The sequence below is a fragment of the Xenopus laevis genome, chromosome 2L (genome assembly GCF_017654675.1).
Source record: "Xenopus laevis strain J_2021 chromosome 2L, Xenopus_laevis_v10.1, whole genome shotgun sequence".
Taxonomy (NCBI): Eukaryota; Metazoa; Chordata; class Amphibia; order Anura; family Pipidae; genus Xenopus; species Xenopus laevis.
In genome coordinates, this window is record NC_054373.1 from 28887373 (window position 1) to 28912856 (window position 25484).

The 25484-nt window shown below is 39.1% G+C and overlaps 1 protein-coding gene across 5 annotated transcripts in view; it reads left to right on the forward strand.

The window, feature by feature from the left end:
• ap1s2.L (adaptor related protein complex 1 subunit sigma 2 L homeolog) overlaps positions 1 to 25484 on the forward strand; it is a 56061-nt gene that overhangs the window by 12738 nt on the left and 17839 nt on the right. For 4 of the 5 annotated variants that reach the window (XM_018246035.1, XM_018246034.2, XM_018246032.2 and 1 more), the window contains exons 3-4: positions 8075 to 8183; positions 12073 to 12210. In XM_018246035.1, coding sequence (XP_018101524.1) covers positions 8075 to 8183; positions 12073 to 12210 — 247 coding nt within the window. Of the gene's footprint in view, positions 1 to 8074; positions 8184 to 12072; positions 12211 to 20458; positions 20551 to 25484 lie in introns of all 5 variants that reach the window. The other variant, XR_005965289.1, reaches the window with a different exon arrangement.

Consider the following 25484-nt stretch of genomic DNA (forward strand, 5'->3'; position numbering starts at 1 on the left):
AGTGCTTTCTGATTGGGCGTTTTGGTGCACTAAATCAATTCTGTGCTTTTTATTTTTACAAATAATACTCTGAGGTTTAAAGAGCAATTCACATAAAGATCTGCTGTGTTATAGCATGTACTCTTGGGTTTATGGTTGCATTTTATTGGCTGAATTAAGTGGGGTTTCCATTCCACCATTTTTCATTGTGTTGATATGGTCTAGTTGTAAAATGGGCACACAGACCTTTAATGTAAAATGTACCTCAGTCTTCACATCTTGTTAAGGTTTCTCATATTTATAAGCTGTTGGAACATGTCTGTCACTCCCCCATACCATCTTCTATGTTGCCAAATACTGCTCTACTCAACTTGGCTGTATTGCTTTCCATCCTACACACACACAATGCTGCCTCCCTGATGTTCACGTTCTTTGCCCACTGCTCCAGTTGGTGTTCTGCATACGTTCTCCAGTGACTTTGTATGGAAGGAGCACACCTATGGCCAATGTCTTTTCAATTCATTTATTGCAGCAGAAAAAACAGCTGTTTTTTCTGCTGCAATAAATGGATTGAAAAGGCGTTGGCCATAGGTGTGCTCCTTCCATACAAAGTCACTGGATACTATTAGGTTTCTGAAGCAGCCAGGAAGTGTATGCACCCTTGAAAATCAAGTAAGTGGTTTGCTTAGGAATTTTGTATTGAACTGCATACCTTCTCCTGCATTGAACTGCATACCTTCTCCTTTATTCTTTATCTTCCGTCTTGATGGTATTTAATGGTTATCAGTGTGACTGGTCCTTTGCTGACACCCAGAAGAAGCAAAGCCTGTGGCTGCAGGGGGGCCCAGGAGGTGTAAGGGGTCACAGGAGGTCCTAAATAATAAATAATTTTAATACATTGGTAAAATGGGACAACCTCTGGATATTTAGGGGGCCCTAAAATTATTCTGCTTTAGGGCCCAGTAACATCTGCACATCTCTACTAAAGTCCTGTCCAGTTTGCCAGTTGTACATGTTTTTGTGCATAAGATGCAAGATGCAGCATGTTCACACACACAAGAAAGCCCTGTACTTAACACATGCGATGACCAGGGGTAAGTACAGGGTTTTGTTTTTTGCACTCAATGTTGCACCAGTTGAATTAATGCAGGGGTTGTCCTGCTTCTGATTGTGCACTAAGTTTAGTATTGTGGGACCAAACTTCTAGAGACAATGGGCTTGTCACATGACTTAATGGGCTCTTTTTAATCTCTTGAAGCTAGCCTTGCCTTTAATGGTGTCCATACACTGGCTGACTCTTCAAGGTATCTGATCCGGTCCAGATTGGGATTCGAAATAGGCCCTGGCATTTCAAGTTCAGAGAGGCCCAAACATCTCCCCAACAGCTTACTAAATAATGACTTTCAATAGCGGGGGTCCCCAACCCTTTTAGCTACGAGCCACATTCGGATGTAAAAAGAGTTGGGGACCAACACAAGCATGAAAAATGTTCCTGGGTGGTGCAAAATAAGTGCTTTGATTGGCTATTTGGTGGACTGGCAGCCTACAGGAGGCTATCTTTGGCACTACACCTGTTTTTTATTCAACCAAAACTTGCCTCCAAACCAAGAATTCAAAAATAAGTACCTGCTTTGGCACCACTGGAGGCAACATCCAAGGGGTTGGTGACAAACATGTTGGGGATCATCACTGGCCTATAGCATCTTACAGCCGCCCACAAATTGCCAGCCAGGGCCTGTATGTGATTGATTGGTCCAGTGGACAGATGCCACAAAACTTACTGCATATGGATGGCAAAATGCTGGTTTAATTTATTTCCAAACTAATGGAACTAGTGCATTGGCAGTTGAGATTTTTTACCTGTAGAGATCCACTGTGAACCAACAAGAACATAGAACCATCTGTTGGAACTGATTTCATAGCTGACATGTTTGCCCAGAAGGTCAGGCACTACAGATAAAACTGGCCGAACTGCTGAACCAAATCTGGAAATATATGGCCAACTTAAACTGTGCACTTGCACACACATGCAAGTTATAACCACAGGTAGCTCCTACTGTGAACACAGATGACTCCAGACCACTTTATACAGTGCACAGAATCTTTCTATGCGCCCCCCAAGTTCAGTATGTGGTCAGCTCTTACATCATGCTAAGTGTGCACAAAATAAGTCTTTAACGCATGCAGTTTTCCAAAAAATTTGATGGAACATTGCTGGGGCCTAGGCACATAAAGTGAAAACATTTTATCGACTGTCGTCTATGTGAGTCTGGCATAAAGGTAGTACTTCCAAATCCTTGTACTGGGAAGTAATAACATTCCTACTTTCAGCCAAATAATATGGTTCGGTAGACGGTAAACCAAAGAGAGGACTTTGCTTTCTTCCTGACACTCTTAACATTTTGCCATTGTGCCATGTGCCATTGTTTTGTCTAATGTTCTGAACAAAATGATCTGTACATAAGATGAAAGGGAACATGGCCCCTCTCACATTTGGATTTATCATGTGGCAAGAGGAGGCACTGGCAGATTGCATTTTTAGTCTGGATAGAGCGACTGCATCCTGATGAGGTTGCTGGTGGATTGATGAAACTGCCTGTTGGAAGCATACACACCCAGACTGCCGGGCAGAAAGGTCAAAACTGGCCAGACTGCTAATCTGAAGCTGTGGAAAATGTATGGCTCCCCCGAAGGCTTGTGCCAAATATCAAAACCCCAGGAGAATGCATGAGAAAACCTAATAACTCTTTTGAGAGTGCTAAATATGCTTCCCTGCAGCAAGGACACAATGCTACAGCACAGGCTGACCTTACAGGCAGTGTGCAAAATGGATAATGCAAATATGCTAGCAATGCTTTATGTAGAGACACGGTGCTAGAGCATATTATGTCCTTTCTGTATTTTATTTTATCCCTTGTTTTTGTTGAGGCTTATAAAGGTACCCCCCACAAGACTACATGTTGCGCGTAGGTTTTACTTTTCCATGCCGCCCTGCAAGCACAGCCTATTTTATTTTTAGCTCCACTGTAAACAGGGACGTGCTACCTGCCGTTTGTCCAGATGTAGCGCGACCTCAGGTTGCATGCTGGGAAAATTATTACATGGCGAGTTTCTCGAGTTTGATTTAAAAGCCGAGTGCCTGGTAATGGTATGTTATTATTCCCTATGGCTTATTTGGTTATATTGAGGGTTGTTAGGACATGCTGGGAGTTTTTCTTCTGCAACAATGGGGTGGGGGGTATATTTTGCCCTGCCCTGAGTAACTGAATGGGATGACCGTTTTCCAGGGGTTGGAAAAATCTCCTGCTATGTTGAATTAGAGCAGCCTATACCCTCTCACCCCAAAGGCTGGTGGCGAATGCGAGGAACTGTTGTACAGTAGGGGCACCGTTTTCAGAGCTGACATGTAATGACTCAGCTTTTATTATTCTGTACAGATAATCATTACAGCTATCTCTAACCACTTCTCTCTTTCAGGATTTTCCATCATTATCATTGCTATCTCCTGCGTTCTTCTTTTTGCTCACCTTGTGACCTCCCTACTTCCTTCTCATTTGTTCTTGTCGCTTTTCATTTTCAGGCTGCCATTCACTCTCCTGTGTTTTTTCTCTTCTCCTTTTATTGCAATATTTTTATTCTCCCTTCTTAGCCCTGAGCTTATCATCTCCCTTATTTAATTTTTTTTCTGGACAGTTTTCTCCGACCCTTCCACCCCCAATTCATCTCCATTGTAGCCTTTATTGTGGCGTCTGCTCCTGCAGTGTCTCATGCCTTTACTTTCCCACTGCTTGCATCCCGCATTCTTTTCACTTGCTCTTCTCATTAGCACTTGGCATCTGTTCAGAAAGCATGCATGTGGCCTCTCTGCGGTTTCCCTGAATCCTGATCTCGCCATCTTACTTTTTGTGTCGGAAAACTTGTATTCTGTATAGATAGAGTATTTTTGTGCTTATTTTTTTACTTTCTAGTGAAGGGATAAACCATTGTGTGTGATTATGCAAGAAGAAATGTAATTGCTTGTTAAACTGGCTATTTACGTACCAACGTAGCCTGGCACTTCAGTACAGTAGATACACTGGGCAGCAATGGAGAGTCAGTGGGTAGCACTTCTGCTTTGCTGGGGTCCTGAGTTTGATTCCAGCTTGTGCAAGGAATTTGTATGTTCTCAATGTTCATGTGTTCTGGGTTGAGTCCTATGTGGGTCCAGTCAAGCAGACCCGTGCCCGACTTGGACCCACTGACCTGCAAACCGACCTGCACCCCTACCTGACCCAGCCCACAAATGTCTTTCTTACCTTCCGACCTGGGACCCATGAAACAGGAAGTGCCGTCACTGTGGAGCGGAAGTGACATCACACTGGAGCCACCACTAGGGTTGTCACCTGGCCGGTATTTTACCGGCCTGACCGGTAAAAATGATGGTTGATCCTAATGTCAAAAAAACGCAAGAATATAGGAAGGCCTGTATTTTTCCAGAGAAGGTGGCAACCAAAGCCACCACTGATCGGTTAGGGGTCAAATTTTGCACACACCTCAAAGGAGGGTGAGAGGGACCAGTCCCACACTTTAGCTGGATACCCGCATGATCAGGGAATCTGAACTCTCTGCCCAAAACCTGATCACTTTGAGGGTATTCCGTGGGTACCCCTCTCGATGCAGGACTCCAGTTCCGGGTACTTATTTTCCTTTCACATTTCAATAACATACAGGCAGGTTAATTGTCTCCTGATAAAACTGATTAGAGTATGTGTGACTATGATAGGGACCTTAGATTGTAAGCTCCAGTGGGGCAGGTAAAGGGCCAGATTTACATAGAGGGCACCCCCTAGGCCGGCTGTCGTTCATCACCCCCGTCCCCTCCCTTTTATTTGCTTAAATTTTCATCATTGGGACTTGAGCAACTGGCATTGGCGCATAGGAGATTTAAAAAACTGTTGTATCTCCTGCTCATCCCCAGTGTTTCTGAATCAATGTGGGTGTGGTTGGGCAGCATGCCGCCTAAAATCTTGCTGCCCTAGGCCCGGCCTTGGTGGCCTCTCCACAAATCCGGGACTGGGCAGGTAGGTTTTTGCGGGCCCATATTAGCTGCTAACTTGGCCTGTGTTCTTGCCTTGTGTATAGGGCCAAAGGGATGGACGTTTTGTTCGCATTTAATGCAGATTTAGATGAATCTTTTGTGAAGGATTCTATATTTAGCCAAAATCCAAGGATGATGGATTTAGTACATCCCTAGTAACTCGGAATCGCAAGGCACTGCTGTCGGTGTATTTTTTCCCCTTTATAAACCCACATGCAGTAATGAGAGGTTTATGGCTGTGTGGATTCCTACAGCTCACTGTAGCACAACAATATGTAAGCATTATGTGTAATATATAGGTTTGCTATACAACAGCAGTCTTTCATGCTCATGTGCTGTGTCATAATGTGGCTTTTAGGGGTTCCAGAAGTTGATCTGTTATCCAGAAACCCATTATCCAGAAAGGATAATTATGGGAATGCCATCTCCCATAGAGCCTATTTTAATCCAATAATTCATATTATTAAAATGTATTTCCTTTTTCTCTGTAATAATAAAGCAGTATCCCAACTAAGATATAATTAAACCTTATTGGAGGCAAAACCAGCCTATTGGGATTATTTAATGTTTACATTATTTTTTAGTAGACTTAAGGTCGGGAGATCTAATTTACGGAAAGACCCCTTATTCAGAAAACACCAGGTCCTGTGCCTGCATGTAGATTTATTGAAGATTCCTTCCAATAATAGTGCGAATCCTGTGGCATTTGTGAGTGTGTGTGTGTAAATATATATATATATATATATATATATATATATATATATATATATATATATATATATATATATATATATATATATATATATATATATACATATATATATATATATATGCAAGAGACAACCAGCAACCACAGGGTATTTGTTAAAAATCAAAAAATGTGTCAAGCATGTATAGCCAACGTGAAGTTTTGGTCAATTGGGACCTTTCTCAAGGCAATTTGTGTGTATGTGTCTGTATACCGTATATATATATATATATATATATATATATATATATATATATATATATATATATATATATATATATATATATATATATATATATATATATATATATATATATATATATATATATATATATGTATATGTATTTCTTTTTTTTTCTTTTTTGTTTTGTGTGTGTATATATATATATATATATATGTATGTATATATATATATATATATATATATATATATATATATATATATATGTGTATATATATATATATATATATATATATATATATATATATATATATATATGTATGTATATGTATATTTATTTATTTTTCTGTTGATTTTAGTTATTACAGAGTATGTGAGCATTGGTGAAAATAAAATAAAAAGGGATATACCTGCAAATGGTGCGTGCGCCAAATCATTCTGAACTGATCGACTGGGTCAATAATCAGTATGGGCCCCGTGACCCAATAATTGACCCAATTGTTCAGTTCAGAATGATTTGGCGCACCATTTGCAGATATATCCCTTTTTATTTTATTTTCGTAGAATCAGATGGAATGGTTGGATGGGCAGTTCTGTCTAGAACAGATTAGGTCCTATGCTGTAGAACAGTTAGACCATAAAAGGGAATGGATATCATGCTATAGAATGTTTGCATATTTTTAGAGGGTTTTTGGCCCCTCTCAGCTTCGCTGGTTAGTGGATGCATCATGATGCTTTTTATTCCCAACTTTAAAATACCAATGCTCACAGAATCTACAACTAAAATCAACAGAAAAAAAAATTAAAATTATATATATATATATATATATATATATATATATATATATATATATATATATATATTACTGTTATTTTGGGTGCTTAGAAGATTACTGCACACTGGGATGTCTGATCTGTTGTACTGCTGATGTTAAACTACAACAACCACCATTCATTGTCATGGTGCAGGCATGCTGGGAAAGTTAGCTAGATGGGCTCACATATTGCTTTGCCAGCATAAAATGTTTATCAATCATACATATCTCAGGAGGAGAGACCCTATACTTATTAGCAGCAATATGATACGTCTATGTTAAGGGGTTGTTCACCTTTTTAGTACGAAGTAGAGAGTGATATTCTAAGACAATTTGCAATTGCTTTTCATTTTTTATTATTTGTGGTTTTTGAGTTATTTAGCTTTTTATTCAGCAGCTCTCCAGTTTGCAATTTCAGCAATCAGGCTGCTAGGGCACAAATTACCCTAGCAACCATGCACTGATTTGAATAAGAAACTGGAATATAAATAGGAGAGGGCCTGAATAGAAAGATGAGTAATAAAAAGTAGCAATAACAATAAATGTGTAGCCTTACAGAGCATTTGTTTTTAGATGGGGTCAGTGACCCCCATTTGAAAACTGGAAAGAGTCAGAAGATGAAGGCAAATAATTTAAAAAACTATAAAAAGAAATAACGACAACCACTTGAAAAGTTGCTTAGAATTGGCCATTCTATAACATACTAAAAGTTAACCTAATGGTGAACCACCCCTTTAAGGAACTATAGATACCTTGTAACATTATAACATTTACAAAAAAAAAATGTTGCTCTGAAACTTTTTTCCCTGTGAACTGACAGCCGCTTCCCCACAGACCCCACAGCAGGGCTGCGTTTGGTCGGTTTGTGGCAAGGACTCTGAAATTAATGTTCTGGCTGTTTGAATTTAGTGACAGAAAGAAAGGAACAGACTGCTGAGATGCAGCCGGAACATTACAATGCGGATCAGATCAAAAAGTATTTAATTGGTTACAACTTTTTCCTCCAACTGTCGACTGTAATTTGCATGAACGCATAGGCTGATGTTGGCGGAAAGTTCACATGGCAGCGTCACGTATCCTCTATCTGCCTTTCTGCTGAAAGACCCCTCCAACTCGTTAATTTAATTTTAATTTCCAGGGCTACTGCTTATTCCTTGTGTGTGTTGTGAGTAGTGCCTAATTAATATAGGGAAGGCTGTGGGTGCTATGCCACCTTTCATGTTGTGGGTCATCTACATAACAGTCTCATGCCTAATTATCCTTCCTCTCTGTAGGTACGCAAGCCTCTACTTCTGCTGTGCCATTGAAGATCAGGACAATGAGCTGATTACACTGGAAATAATCCATCGTTACGTGGAGCTTTTGGACAAGTATTTTGGCAGCGTGAGTCAAATTGTGCTCGTTCAATTAAATGCTGCATGGAAACGATGACTTTCTCATTAAAACCTCAAAAGACACTAAATCACATTATTTTGAGAATTATGTTCAGATATTAATACTACGACAGATTTGTGTGTTTAGTTCTTGCTCTGGAAACTGCTTCAGCTTACTTAAAGGAGTAGTTTATCTAAATGAACTTTATGTATGACGTAACCAGTGATAGTCTGAGACAATTTGCTATTGGTCTTTATTTATTTATTTTTTAAATAATTTAGCTTTGTGTTCTGCAGTTTGGAATTTCTGCAGCTACCTGGTTGCTAGGCTCCAATTATTACTAGCAACCAGCCAGTGCTTTGAATGAGAGACTGTATGTTAAAAATTAGACAGCCTGAATGGAAGAATAATAACAAAAAACTTGCAAATAAATCGTTTTATGGCTGCTGGGGTCTGTGACCCCAATTCGAAAACTGGAAAGAGGCAGAAAGGGAAGGCAAATACATTTTTTTTAAAAAGTAGACTAATTGAAATGTCTCTAAGAATAGTACTTTCTTCTATATAACATACTAAGATTTAACCTTAAGGTCAACTAACCCTTTAGACTAGGGCCAGACGGAGCAGGCCGCATTCATATTGAGAACCCTTTTATTGGCTCAGGTGCAAACACACTTGCCGGATTTCGCCAATGCATTTCGCTCCAAAATCTGCTTATAGTGCTCTTATCGGAGCTGACACAAGGGTTCTGGATGCAAAAAAGGAAAGGAAAAAGGCGCATACTGCTGGTGGTAGGGACTGAAATCGGCCTGTGGATTTCAGTCCCGTCTGGCTCTAGCCTTAAAGGGGTTGTTCACCTTTAAATTAACTTTTAGTATGATGTAGAGAGTGCAGTTGGTTTTCATTTTTTATTATTTATGGTTTTTGACTTATTTAGCTTTTTATTCAGCAGCTCTCCAGTTTGCACTTTCAGCCATCTGGTTGCTAGGGTCCAAATTACCCTAGCAACCATGCATTGATTTGAATACGAGACTGGAATATGAATAGGAGAGGCCTGAATAGAAAGATGAGTAAAAAAAGTAGCAATAACAATACATTTGTAGTAGGGATGCACCAAATCCAGGATTCGGTTCAAGTGTACCTTCAAGTACACTTGAAGGTGAACCACCCCTTTAAAGAGGAAAACATCATTAGATAAATCACAGTTCAAGTTCCTCTGCTTTTTGCTTAGCTTATTTTTTCTCAACCCCTCTTTTAAATAATTTGTTTTGGGTTTTCTTCAGGCAGCTGCGGTTGGCAGTAAATACCATTATCCTTAAAAGTTGGTGGCATATGGGGCACTTTTTAGGGACTTGAAAGTGCTTGTATTGATTGCCTCCGTTGGTGCTCCATGCTTGAACATAGAACAGACCATTGGTTGTAGGGATGCACCAAATCCAGGATTCGGCCTTTTTCAGCAGGATTCGGCCGAATGCTTCTGCCTTGCCGAACCCCGAATCCTAATTTGTATATGCAAATTTGGGACGGAAAGGGAAATTGCGTGACTGTCACAAAAAAAGGAAGTAAAAAAAGTTTTCCCCTTCCCACCCCTAATTTTCATATGCAAATTAGGATTTGGATTTGGTTCGGTATTCAGCCGAATCTTTCGCAAAGGATTCGGGGGTTCGGCCGAATCCAAAATAGTGGATTGGGTGCATCCCTAATTGGTTGCCTGGCTTTGTTTAGTTTGTGCGACCCCACCAGGAGGACATATGATTAGGGCAAGCCCCCTTTAGCTCATAATAAGGTTTCAGATATGAGAAAACATCAGTGTATCTTTCATTCAGCAACACGGTAGTTGCAGTCAGTTGCAGTCAGACACCCCAAGTTCTCACCCTAACTGCTCTTTAGCCTGGTCCCCCCTGTGACTAGCCCAGGTTCCCCACTCCAGTAGAACTGAAGGGCTGTATCAATAAAACTAATTGAATATATTGCCACAGAAACTTCTAGGTTTACAGACAAATACTATTACCTGCTGCATAGTTATGCCTCTGTTTGCATGCAATCTGGCCATATGGTCAGCACATAACTGAATCATCCTGGATCTGACTCAGACTTACAAGAAAGATGGAATAGTCTGCCATATAAATGACCAACCCCTTCCCCGAATGCATTGTAGGATCTGCAACTAGACACCAGTTTCTGCATTGAAACGCCAAGGGGTAGATTTATTAAAGGTCGAGTTGTTTTTTCAATGAAAAATTCAAGTCTTTGAGGGTATTTTTCAGTCAAAATTTTCGGGATAAATAAACTAAAAAAATTAGAGTTTTTTAAAAAAAAAAACGTATTCGAGATTTAGTTATACAGCACTGCGAAATATGCTGGCACTATATAAATTAATGTTAATAATAATTAAACCCCGACCCTGGAAATAACTTGAATCCAAAAATACATCATCTAAAACCTGTTGAGGTCATGTTGGAGTCAATGGCATTTGAAGATGTTGATAGCCTTCATGATGCTCAAGTTTTTTTCGGTGGGTTTTCACTTGAAAACTTGATCAATTCGAGCGATTCCCGTTTTTTCCCACGGAAAACTTGATCCATTCCAGTTTTCGGGGTTGTTCGAATTTTTTTCTTAAATCAGAAACCATTTGAGTTGTGAATTCATTCGAGTTCATTCTAGGGGGCATATTTATCAAGGGTCAAATTTCGAATTGAAAAAACTTCGAAATTCAAAAAGACCAACCGAAATTTTTTTTGGTCGAATAGGTGCGTTTTCGATCAACTAGGTCCGTATTCGGCCGAATTCGAATTGTACGAATCTAATGGAATAATGCATTCAATCAGATTCTATTAGAAGTTTTTTCCAAAAAAAAACTTCGATTTTTCAAAGTCCACCAATTGACTCCAAATTTTAGGAGGTCCCCCATAGGCTAAAACAGCAATTTGGCAGGTTTTAGATGGCGTATAGCCGAAGTCGAATTTTTAAAGAGACAGTACATCAAGTACAATCAAATTTGAATTATTCCCTAGTCGAAGTACACAAAAAATAGCTCGAAATTCGAATTTTTTTCGTTCGAAAATTCACCTCGACCTTTGATAAATCTGCCCCTAGGTCTAAAAAAGCTCGCAAAGCTCTAAAATTTGACCTTTGATAAATAGCCCCCCTAGTGTCCTCCATGAACAGGATCTCTGCTTTGAAACAATAAGTTCCTTCCATTTATAATAACCAGAGGCCTGATGCCTCTCTATTCAAATACTTTTCAAAGAACAAAATATTTGTAGGCATTCTAATGAATTCAGTCAAGTAGAATAAGTCTAACTAGAAGATATTGGTACAGGTATGGAACCTGTCATCCAGAACCTGGGGTTTTCCAGATAAAGGGTCTTTCCTTAATTTGGATCTTCAAGTCTACTAGAAAATCATGTGAACATTAAATAAACCCAATAGGCTGGGTTTGCTTCCAATAAGGATTAATTATATCTTAGTTCGGATCAAGTACAAGCTACCGTTTTATTATTACACAGAAAAAGGAAATCATGTTTAAAAATTTGGATTATTTGATTGTAATGGAGTCTATGGGAGACGGCCTTTTTGTAATTTGGAACTTTCTAGATAATGGGTATCTGGATAACGGATCCCATACCTCTATTGCTCAACAAGCTTGTAATCACCACGTAGGGGGCACGGTCAAATGACAATGAGACGTGATAGAGAAAATCTCTATATATCTATCCCTCTTGATGCTCATGTTAAACGTGTCGGAATTCTCGGCACATTAAAATGCAGAGGGTTCTCCTCCTACTCTCATCGTGCTAATGAAAATGTTCCCGGCGCGTAATCATGAGTTATTATGCACTCTTGTCTTACTAAAAGCTCCTTCGAATTAAAGCCACTTCTTGATGCTCTTGCCTCTCAGGTGTGTGAACTCGATATCATCTTCAATTTTGAAAAAGCCTATTTTATTCTGGACGAATTTCTGCTGGGAGGAGAAGTTCAGGAGACCTCCAAGAAAAACGTGCTCAAAGCCATCGAGCAGGCGGATCTTCTGCAGGAGGTAAGGCTGAAAGAGAGAACAGGGCCGAGGAGCAGCATGTAGTGCCCTCAATACTGAGCCATCCTACTCTGCGCTCTGCTTTTAACCCCTTTCCAGGCACTACGCACGTTCTGCATGTCCTTCCTCTGTCATCCCATCTATTTCTACTCCTCTGTCCTTTTCACCTCTAATGGTTTTGCCCCCATGGTATGTAAAGTGGAAATAATATAGACTGTTATTCTCTTGGAACAATCATAGCATTCACATTGTCCATGTCTTAACATTCTGTGTCTGTCTACTTCTGATTTGTGTGTGCTTCTTTGATTGCTGAATTCCAGAAGGTAGACTCTCTCCTTTGAGCCTGTTTCAGGTATAGTTTATTAACATTAACTCTAAATGTTGCTGCTAATACATAATAAGTAGTTCTGATTTAAAAATGAATGGACTTCTTTACTTTAATCTCCAATGAAACACGAACGGCCTATCAAAAATGGTTATTGTGTTCAAGCGAGCTGTAGCCTGCTGTAGATTTACGAAAGCCCAGGACCCCATGTACACAGTAGTGATGTGTGGGTCGGGTTTTCCCTGACCCTAACCCGCCCTCCCTCATCCCACACCGGGCCGCATCTGACTTCCAGGTTCCTTTTATAGACCCGCCCCGTTGACAACGTCACAAAAGGGGCGGGGCGAGTAGGCACGCGGCTATAAAGCCGGAAACCAGCAATTGAAGGTGGCCATCCGCGAAGAGGAGTGCGAGGTCAGCCCAAACCTGCCCGATCCGCACATCACTAGTACACAGGTAGATGCCATTCCTGTCACCGCTAAGAGAATATGAGAATTAAAAGGGTTGTTCACCTTTGAGTTAACTGTTAGCATGATATAACAATTTTTGAGTTATTTGGCTTTTTTATTCATTAGCTCTCCAGTTTGCAGTTTCAGCAGTTAGGGTCCAAATTACCCTAGCAACCATGCACTGATTTGAATAAGAGACTGGAATAGGAATAGTAGAGGGCCTGGATAGAAAGATGGGTAATAAAAAATAGCAATAACTACATTTATAGCCTTACAGAGCATTGGTTTTTAGATGGGTCAGACCCCCCCCCCCATTTGAAATCTAGAAAGAGTCAAATGAAAAATGTAAATAATTAAAAACAATAAAGAATAAATAATAAAGCTCAATTGGTCATTCTATAACATAATAAAAATGTAACTTAAAGGTGAACAACCCCTTTAAAAGAACACCTAGGGGGTTATTTATCAAAGTCCGAATTTATCTCGGTATTTTCTGCTACAAACTCCGATCAAATCCGCTTGGGTTTTCTACGCTTATTAATTATTACATTTTCCCAAAAAATTGCGTTGAGGGGGGGGGAAAAAATCAGATTTTCACGATTTTTCCGGGTTTTTCATCCAATTTTCCAGATTTTTCACCGGAAACTTCTCCCATTGATTTATATGCAACGACAGGTCTGAGATGCCGGATTTTCTGATTCAGACTTTTCCATCCTCAGGGTTTAATAAATTCTGAAAAATTTGTGATTTTTTTTTTTTTTAAAAGTACGATTTTATTTAAAAAACTTTTGTGATTTTTTTTTCATTCGGAGTTCAGTAAATAACCCCCCTAGAGTTGTCACTTGTGACTTATCCAGTACAGTCAGACAGTACTTTGTTACAATGACTGCAATGTGCAGAGCCTACAAATGATGCTTTGTACCAATCATATTGCCGTACAACCCAGTTTTTGTAATATATTAAACCCAGTCATCCTCTGACTGTAAAACGCTTCAGTAGCATCTAGTTTAAATCCCATTTATAAACACCCTCTCTGCAGTATCCAGTAAATAACTAGTAACATATATTGTCATATCCTGGCACTGTGTATTTTCCATGTAATTGCAAGCTGTCGTGTTGCTTGTCCGTGACATGGGCATAAAACAATGGTCGTAAATGCATGTTTCTATTTAGGCGTCCAATATAGAAGGCCCTGCTGATATATATGAATGCAGCTCCCTAAAGAAAGATTGTTTTGTGCACACAAACAATGATCTAGTGTCTTTGAATTCAGCAGCAAATATTAAATGGAAACCAAGTAGAGTATCATCTCTTAGAGTTATTGCATTTTTTCCCATTTTGTATGCTACGAGACCTGAAGGAAGCACACTGGATTAAAGGAGAACTAAACCCCTACCTACTACCCTAGATAGTCCCCCCCCCCGCTTCTTCTCCGCATAACTGACTACCCCTAAAAGTGTCCCTAACACAGTACTCCTGTAGCAGAGCTCATTGCCGCCATCTTCTACCTCTTTGGTATTCTTCAGGTCCTCTTCCTTCCCTTCAGCAATTGTGGCGCATGCGCAGTTGCTATGAACTGGAAGACTGCTCCAACTTAAAGGAAAATAATAACCCTCCGTCTCTATAAAAGTATATCGCATAAAACAGCTCATATGTAAAACCCTGCTTCATTTAAATAAACCATTTTCATAATAATAGTATGTGCCATTGGGTAATCCTAAATAGAAAACTGTCATTTTAAAAAAATAAGGGCCGCCCTCTGGGATCGTATGATTCACGGTGCACACAAACATACCAAACAAACTATACTTGTTAAGTCACGTAAGCCAATTCGCAAACAGAGTTGTGTCTTTTCCTTCAACAATTCTTCCTTTTACAGTTAGAGCTGCAGTATTTCTGGTCAGGTGATCTCTGAGGCAGCACACAGACTATCACGAAATAATGGTTCAAGGCAAGAGATGTAAAAGGGCAATATTTACTTAAAGAATCTTTCCAAACTGGTATATATATATTTAATATGCCACTATATTTGATATAATCTGTATTCATTTTGGGGGTATAGTTTTCCTTTAAGGAAGAATACAAAGGAGCTGGAAGATGGAGCCCATGAGCTCTGCTGCGCTTACTCTGCACCGATAAGTGAGTAATGTATTCTGGACACTTTTAGGGATAATGCACTAATGTGGGGGGGGGGGGGAATCAGGAAGGGCGGACTATGTAGGATAGTAGGTACAGGCTTTTCTTATTGGGCGGGTTTAGTTCTCCTTTAATATTAAAATCAATTTTATATTAATATTTTGCACAATTGATTAGTTATAGACTTATAACTATAGACTTAGTAGTACTTCAATAATGACTAGGGCCATTAACAGTGTGTATCTCAGGCTGTAAAGTGCACCCTCGTGTTTTTTGCTCTTGAAGCGTGGCTGCAAAAGGTTTTTATGCTCCATTCTACCAGGAGGTAAAAACAGAGCTGCCTAGCTGAGTTCTAAGTGAATAAGAACTAACGGGCATCATTTTGTGGCCCTTCTTGCACTTGTACCCGGTCCTAAGTAAATAAGCCCTACTAGATTTTAATCCTGTTCAGTTTCTTAATTGGTATTTTGAACAGAAACAAGTAGATGTAATAGCAGCCTGCCTGTACTTTGTTGTGCAAATGAGATTTTTGGGTCACTGGATAGCTGGGGGATTCTGCCCTTTTCTCCATAAGATGTCTAGCTAGATACATTGCAAGCAGACTAGCCCAAAGGCCCAACTGTCTTTTCAGAGATTCTCTGCATGGATATAAATATTTATATGCTGTGAGAATGTATAGCCCGGCATGAGACGGAAAACATTCCTTTGTGCCAAGGTCTCTCAATTAATGCTGCCGATGTGCCTATTTTGTTCTCTGAAATTTGCAGTTAAGTACTGATTACACTTGCAGGCTGGCAGCCAAATGTGCCAAACTGTTCTGAATGTTTGATATGAAAAATAGATGCTTGTTAATTCCAAACACTATAGATATTTTTGAGAATAAAAAACAAAAAAAAACGCAGCCACATTTTTTAAGCACAAGCTGAGTAGATGGAAGCCAATTTGCAAACCACTTTCCGTTCAGTTTAAAATAATATTTTGGTTAATGTAAGCTGCCAAATTTCAATGGATATTGATACCATAATTAAAAAACACATACCTGTCATCACCAAGGTCCACTTCTATATGGATGACACTAATTTGGTTTAAAACAGGATTTCCAGTGGTACAACCTGGCCCTATTTACTTGGGTTGGTGCCCACTCGTACAGGGAAATTGGAGGAGAGAACCAATTTTTCATTTTGAAAAAATAAATTGTCACCCCCAAAAAATCAGGTCTTGGGGTAGACATGGGCATGATTGAGTAATTGAGAAAAAAAGGAAAGACAAAGGCAACAACTCCACTACACTTCTACAATGCGTGTATTTATGAAACGTGGATATGAGATCACTTATCCATATACCCGCTATCCAGAAAGCTCTGAAATTACAGGAAGGCCATTTCCCATAGAGTCCATTTACAGCAAATAATTCAAATTTTTTTCAAAATGATTTCCTTTTCTCTGTAATATTAAAACTAGGGATGCACCGAATCCGCTATTTGGGATTTGTACGAATCCCCAAATACTTCATGAAAGATTGTCCGAATACTGAGCCAAAATCCTAATTTGCATATGCAAATTAGGGAAGGGAAAACGTGGAAAAAACTTGTGTCCTTGTTTTGTGGCAAAAAGTTACATGATTTTCCTTCCCACCCCTAATTTGTAAATGCAAATTAGGATTTGGATTCGGTTCGGCCAGGCACAAGGATTTGCCCGAATTCTGCAAAAAAGGGCGAGTCCCAAACCGATTTCTGTATTTGGCACATCCCTAATTAAAACAGTACCTTGTACTCGATGATAACTAAGCTGTGTAAAAAATTTTGCATTTTATCAGATGTAATCTATGGAAATCCAAGTTACAGAGTGGTCCATTATGCAGAAAACCACAGGTCTCATACATTTCAGATAACAGACCCCATATCTGTATTTTGTAATAGAAAACCGAAACAAAAACTGCCTCAAAGATATTAAAAAAAGGCACATTTTTGATAGGAGCATCTCTTTAAGTACTGCCTTGTTTTGAGAGTTTATAGAAGGAAATCCCAGTAAACAGCTTGGGAGGATGTATAATTGCTTTAGAAATAGAAAGGATATTACTGCTAAATGCTTTACATTGCATCTGTGATGGTAAAGGCTTTCTACTTAGCCTGCCAGAGTAAACCTTTATTATTTGTTTTTGTATTCCACCCAGCCTTCTGATTGCCAGCCTGCCTGCCTAGTGTCTGTTCAGATGTTGTTGCTGAACTTCAAGTTCTTTAAAGGAGAAGTAAATCTACGGAGGCATTTCATTACCAATAGATTAGCTGCAATAGTGCAAGCTAGAATGCTATATTTATTCTGCAGAATGCTTTACCATACCTGAGTAAAAAGCTCTAGAAGCTCTCTCTGTTTGTTTAGGATAGCAGCTGCCATATTAACTTGGTGTGACATCACTTCCTGCCTGAGTCTCTCCCTGCTCACCTATAGCTCTGGGCTCAGATTACAGAAGAGAAGGGGGTGGGAGCAAACTGAGCATGCTCACGCCTGGGGGAAGGAAGTTTAAGCTGAAGGCAGGAAGTCTGATACAGAAGCCCATGAGTACACAATAGAAGGAAAGAAATTCTGTGTTTCTTTTGACAGAGGACTCAGAGCAGCATTATTTTGAGGTTTTACTGGTATATTTAGGTGAACCTTTCTGATGAGGCTTACTTAGTTTTAACCTTTTCTTCTCCTTCAATACAGATCTCCAGCATATTCTAGTGCTCTGGCACATGGGGTCAATTCAAGCATTCTGCTACCTGTAATTTCCAGCTTGGCTGACAGGCAGCAAAATGTTCAGATATGCCTCTTTATAGAACTTAGTGGTACAGGTATGGGAGCTGTTATCCAGAATGCTTGGGATTTGGGGTTTTCCCGATAAGAGATATTTCCCTAATTTAGATCTTCATACATTAAGTCTACTAAAAAATCATGTAAATATTAAATAAACCCAATAGGCTGGTTTTGCTTCCAATAAGGATTAATTATATCTTTGTTGGGATCAAGTACAAGCTAATGTTTTATTATTACAGAGAAAAAGGAAATCATTTTTAAAAATGTGGATTATTTGGATAAAATGGAGTCTAAGGAAGGCGGCTATTCTGTAATTCAGAGCTTTCTGGATAACTGGTTTCCCAGATCCCAGTCCTATTATCAAGTTAACCCTGCCGCTGCACTGTTGAGTCAGAATGTGACTTAAATGATGTACACAAGGCAACATTTTGGGCCTCGCAGACACAAAAAAAGTCTTCTTTGCTAGGTAGAGCTTCTTAGCTGTGCGTTCGCCTGATCTATAGACAGAGTTGGGTCTAATATAAAATGTATAAAGACATTATATATATTTTCTCCTCTTTATTTTTATTATTGATTTCTAACATTGGCATTGAAGAATAAGATCATTTGATCACACTCAACCCTAAATATAAAATAAAACCGAAGAAGGAAGAAAGTTTAATACTGCATTATTTATAAGAACATGCGTGTCGATTTTCTCAATAGAATGGCTGCACATTTTTTTGTTTGAGATTGTCCCCATCTTGCATCCTGTATTCAATAGGCCATTAATGTACCTTATACTTCCCATAAAGGGCCTGCATTATACCTGCCCTCTAGGATTTTCTGATCTCAGAACCCACAGAATAACATGTCTACTTGGAATCTAGTAAGAAATTGCTTTAGAAGTGAGTATATCACAAGTCAGTTGCAGTGGCGCATTCCAGAGCTGCCTTCCAGTTCTATTATATTGCCCATTGTAGCGGTGCCATTGTTTCCTTCACAATAACACCTAAAGGCATCTACACTTTCCAACCAAGAGATACTCCATAATACATTTTTGCTCTCAGGTAGTTATTACTTGAGCAGAATGAGAAAGCAAAATCTGCTGCAAATTGGGTGTAAATTCTATTTAAGATAATGACTTTTGGGCTTATATTAAGATGGGAGAAGAATCTCTTTTTAGTGTTTTTATTCAGATATATCTTGTCGGGTTGGTGTGATTTATACTGAAAAATAATGTGAGGGTTAAGGTACTGATGCAGGAAGCATCTCCTGACAATTCTCTGCTCAATTTCATCTCTAAAGGTGGCCAAATACGGGCCGAGAATAGCTGCCGGCAGACAAAATTGGCAGCTTATTGGCCAGTGTATGGGGCTCTCTGATGGGCTTCTGCAATCAATATCTGGACGGAAATTAGCCAGATGTCAATTGGGCTGGCTTAAAATTCCCTTTGAATCGAGGACCACATGGGCTCATTGATGTTGTCCTCGATCCCACCGCTTGCAGTCCTGGCCTTGTGAGCTGATCATTGGGCTCTATCTAGGTGGGCATATCGGTCCAAGATTTGCTTGTTTGGCAACCTCTCCAAATGACCGGGTCTGCCCATGTATGGCCACCTTGAGTTTGGCAGATGCAATAGAAGTGAGCCAAAAAGCATCAGATGTCTCCTGCATTAGTAGCAAGCTTGTAGCATTCTGTAAAGGTGGACAGATTAAAGCTGCCGATATTAGTCCTTTAGACCGATTCTGCGGTTTATCTGCCCGTGTGGGGGCTTCCAACGGGTCTCCCTGATCAATATCTGGCCAAAAATCGACCAGATATCGATTGGGCAGTTTGTGAATTTTCCTGCTATTGAGGACCGTATCCGCTAGTTGATGCAGTCCTACAACCCGTCGGGGCCCATTTCCATCGTAATAATCCAACTGTTCGGCCCTAGGGCTGAATGACAGGATTAACCCAATATCTCCCTGCCTTTGGTGGGCATATCGGGGAACGATCCACTTGTTTGACCTTGCCAAGGGAGCAGATCTCCACTTTTAGGGCTGAGACACATGATCAGATTTGGGGAGATTAGCCGCCCATCGACAAATCTCCTCTTCTATGGGGTGACAAATCTCCCTGAACTGCCTTCCCCTGCCTTTGGTGGGCATTCGGAGCACTTTGTTTTCCGAAGTTGCCCGAATATGCCTCAAGAGGAAACTTCCTATTCTAGCCAGCGGGAAGGCACTTTGGAGAGATTATTCGCCCCTAAGAAGAGGAGATTTGTCGCCGGGCGACTAATCTGCCTGAATCTGACCATGTGTCTCTGCCCTTAGGCTGCTTCCCAGACAGAAAAGTGAAGGTTGCTCATGCTACACATATATATATATATATATATATATATATATATATATATATATATATATATATATATATATATATATATATATATATATATATATATATATATATATATAAATTCCCATTGTTTCCTTGTGTTCTGTTGTGCATATGAGAAGACATGCGAGGAACAGGTAACTCTCCAACGACACATTTTGTAAACATGCTGCTTGGTTTTATGTTTGTAGACCCAGAGTGAAGACTGGGGAGGTTATTCAGATGATATCTTGTGAGAAGGAATTGAGGGATTAGCCTCCCCGAACTACCTGCTAAACAGTTGGTAACTACATTTACTGTTTTGGTGGCACGGTGTTTTGCAAAGACTGCTGCTGCATGTGATCATAACCTCCCCGTGTTGGAAACAAGTAACAATAGAAAGGCCATATCTGATTTTAACCCTTGAGGGCATGCCAGTATTTGGTGAGTGGGGGAATTCTCTTCTTTTAAAGACCTGTCCACCCATAGATTGGGTATTCCTTGTTCAATTTCATTCACTTCCTGTTTATATATTCGCTTCAGTGTTAGAGTATCTATAAGAAAACATCTTTATAGCCGAACAGTACTGCACACTCACAATCTGTTATGAACAAGTCTTTCCACTTATCTGGCCCTTTTGTATTTGCATCACTAACCTGCACCCCAACAGGCCAGCCAGATGAACAGGACCCGGATAGTTAAAGGAGTAGAGCACCTTTAAAGGTTGCAATTGGTTCTCATGTTTTATTATTTGAGCGTTTTAGCTTTTTTTATTCAACAGCTCTCCTGATTGCTATTTAAGCAATCAGGTTGCTAGGGTCCGAATTAATGAATAGGATAGGGCCTGAATAGAAAGAGGAGTAATAAAATGTAGCAATAACAATACATGTGTAGCCTTACAGAGCATTTGTTTTCAGATGGGGTCAGTGACCCCCATTTGAAAGCTGGAAAGAGTCAGAGGAAAAAGGCAAATCATTAAAAAAACGTAAAAAAAACATTAATCAAGACCAATCGAAAAACTGATTAGAATTGGCCATTCTATAACATACTAAAAGTTAACTGAAAAATGAACCACTCCTTTAAATAAACTTATATTAAATGAAAAGTTAGTATAAGCTTCATCATACTGAAATAAGAAGTTTTCTAAATATACAATTAAACTTGTGTATTTCAGAAACAGTACAGAATTTTTATTTTCACCGTCCCTCTCTCAGCAACTGTTTCTCTTCAATCTCTCATCATGCAGGAGTTGGGTGTCAGATATTCATTGATAGATCCGATAAATCTTTTAGGGGGACTGTTGTTCCTAGTAGAGCTCACTCAGATACCCGACTCCAGCACACACAAACTCTAACAAAATACCTGACTTTTAGGCATGTAGGGAAACAAGATGGGTTTGGTGATTTTAAAACAATGAGCACTAATACAGAATGTTTACAGAATGCAAAATGAGCCCCCAAAGGCTGTATTAGACTTAACTGTCACTCAGAATCAGACTCCCAACTGTCGTGTGAAGAGAGACAGATGCTGAGGAGGGCGAGTGAAGAGCAACTTGATTTTTTCAGAAACAGTTCAGACTTTTTAATTGATAACAACATATAGAAAATTTCTTATTTCAGTATGATGAAGCTTATATAACATTTTAATTTCTGCAATAGTTCCCCTTTAAAGGTTAACATCTCCTTAAAGCAGTGGAGCTAATGGGGCATATTTACCAAAAAGTGAATTTAGAGCTGAAGACAGTCTGCCAGAGTGAAATTCCTCCACTCTATATTCATTTCTATGGTATTTTTCAAGACCTTAGTTATCAATGATTGAAAGTGAGAGTTCACTTTTTGATAAATATACTCTTAAAAATCACATAGAACTGAATTGAGAGTAGAATTTATCTCTTGTCAGACTGTGTTCAGCTCTAAATTCTCTGTTTGGTAAATATGCCCCTATGGTCTGGCAGCCCCGTTTAGTAAGCAGAAAGAAACTCATTCACTTGGGGAGCCAATTTATTAGGTTCCCCCTAGTGAATCTATTTACTAACATGGGATCTGTTTAACAAATCTGCACCACCCAGTGAATTTGACTTTCCTTGTTCAATAAATTGTTTGGGTTTTAATTCATGGCAGGCATTTGGGTGGAAATACTGGTTCCTAAGTGACTGTGAGTGGGAAGTCTTGTACAGTAGTCTTTATTTCTGATGGAGATAGAATAACATCTTTACCCATGGTCCTCAACCAGTAGCTCACAACCAACATGTTGCTCACCAACCCCTCGGATGTTGATCCCAGTGGCCTCAAGCAGGTGATTATTTTTGAATTCCAGGCTTGGAGGCAAGTTTTAGTTGCATAAAAACCAGGTTTACAGCCAAACCGAGCCTCCTGTAGGCTTCCAGTCCATATATGGGGCTACCAAATAGCCAATCACAGCCATTATTTGGCACCCCCTGGAACTTCTTTCATGTTTGTGTTGATTCCCAACCCTTTTTACATTTCAGTTTGGCTAATTGGTAAAAAAAAACAAAAGGTTGAGGAGCTTTGATCCATTCCATAGTTCTTTAAAAGGGCTTTAGGTAGTGATGGGTTCCACTCTGGTGAAGCCCAATAAAACCCCTATTGTATCCGTTATAAAGATCTTTGTGTGGACAGTGTCTATAACTAACCGCTTTTGTATTTTTGACAACTCCCTTTGGGTGATTGGTATTGATCCCTTCAGAAGCATTGCGGCCTCTCTTTAATTGGTTGTAAAGCAGGAGGTACATAAAGCAACTTAACAGCTTGTTTGCTGCTGATTCCTAATGGGTTTGGATGCTGCATGGCGACTGAAACCATTTTATTCCTTAAGCATATTTGTAAATGCAGAGAAGAGAGCCCATTGGTACAATGTGCCGCTGAGTTTAAAGGTAAGCTGGGGGTTCTTTCAGCATTGTAATTAAATGGAAACAGATACAGTCACTACATGGATTGGCTGCTATCCCACTTCCATCAATAAATATCTTTTTATCGAGCTCATAGTGTGCCAGTCTGCTCAGTGGTAAATTCATTTATTTTCCATAACTTCCTAAGATGTATAGTTCTGTTAGTAAAGTAATATTAATATAGGAATGGCGATGTAACACAAATTCGGAATGCACTCCGAGGCACTCCTAAGATAAAGACATAAATTGTATTCAATATGCCTATAACTAACTACAAATACTGTTGGTGTATACAAAATACCCCACAGATAGAGCTCAGTGGATTACACAGGTGGAGGGAGATGCATAATAAAATGAGATTAGTTCAGTAACCACAACAAAATAAAGTGAAGTAAAGTAGGACGTGTGACTTTCATTAATATGGAATAAACTTCATTTGTACTTTATCAGCTGGCTCCAGGATTGCGTGCTTGTTTTGTTTGGAAGTAAAGAAAGACCACTTGCAGGTTGTCTCGGAACTCACCGTCTACATTATATAGGGTATCGGAGACCACAAATGCCATGTAACTTTAGCTATTTTGTACATTAGTATAATATATATATAGATAGATAGAGATATATATATATATAGCCTTTGAGAAAGGCTAGAGTGCTAGCCGAAACGTCAGTTTTTTGTTTAATAAACACCTTTTGTTTTTCAATTAAGACCTGTGTGTGCTCGCCTGTTTCCAGATATATATATATATATATATATATATATATATATATATATATATATATATATATATATATATATATATATATATATATATATATATATATATATATATATATATATTAGGGATGCACGATTTTGGATTCGGCCAAACCCCCGAATCCTTCGTGAAAGATTTGGCCGAATACCGAACCGAATCTGAACCCTAATTTGCATATGCAAATTAGGGGTTGGAAGGGGAAAACATTTTTTACTTCCTTGTTTTGTGACAAAAAGTCACGTGATTTACCTCCCTGTCCCTAATTTGCATATGCAAATTAGGATTTGGATTCGGTTCAGCCGGGCAGAAGGATTCGGACGAATCATATATATATATATATATATATATATATATATATATATATATATATATATATATATATATATATATATATATATATATATATATATATATATATATATATACACACACACACACACACACACATACAGTGGCAGATTACCATAAGGGCAACCTAGGCCTATGGTATTTGGGGGATGCGGCTATTCAACAGCATGCTACGTGGCACATAGAACCTGCACAGACTTAAGTTGTTTCTTTTCTATTTACTGCTCACAGGGGATTTTGGGAGTTTTAGGTCAACTTGCACCGAATCATTGATTTTCCAGGTGAATGACACAGGGCCCCATTCATCAACATTTTCATTTTCGCGGTTTTAGAAGTTTTTGAAACCATGAAAAAAAAAACGAATTTTCTCTTAAACCACGAATGCCAAGTCATTTATCTCAAAACAGCATAATAGATAAATCACAAACGGATAAAAATGTGAAATCAAATACTAATAGGAAAACCTTTGAAATCCTTTAATTCTCTAGAGAAGAAGGACACAAAAAACGTAGAAATTTAAATTTTTCACACACTGGGGTAAATTAACTAAAGGGCGAAACGGGCTTTTTTTAGCGAAAGTGCGAACTTTCCACCACATTACTCTTTTCGCCAGAGTCTGTTTCGCCAAGTTATACCTGACGAATTGATAAGATGAAGCTACATCCTTAACAATCTTATGTCAGTGACATCATATCCTGTATGCAGAAAAAGTCATTAAAAAAAGACAAAACGCTGGCATTTTTTTTAAATATTTTAATGTTAGATTATTTTTATATATTTTCTAAAGCTAGCCATAGACGCACAGACATATCCGGTGCGTATTTGGTGTAAGACGAGCCGATCGATATCGGCAAAGGACTCGGATATCGGTCGGCTCGTCGATCGGCCAAGTCTGAAAATTCCCTTTAATAAATTTGCCCCCAAGTTTCAGAATCCTGCTAGCAGCTGACAATACATATAAAAGCAAGCCTGACACTATCCGCAGGACAGGGAAGCAGGCAATCTAGCCTCCTGTAGCACGAGGTTGGTAGAATGGTAGACTATTTAAAGTTAGGGTAATTCAGATGGTTGAAGGTAAAGATGGTACATGATGACATCAGAGTGCTCCATTTTTTTAAGGCTACACAGGTATATACAGGGGCTTGTGCATTATTTAACTACATAGACAGAAAAAAGATTGTGTATTGTTTGGATAATAACAACAAATAATAATAACAAATGGGGCTT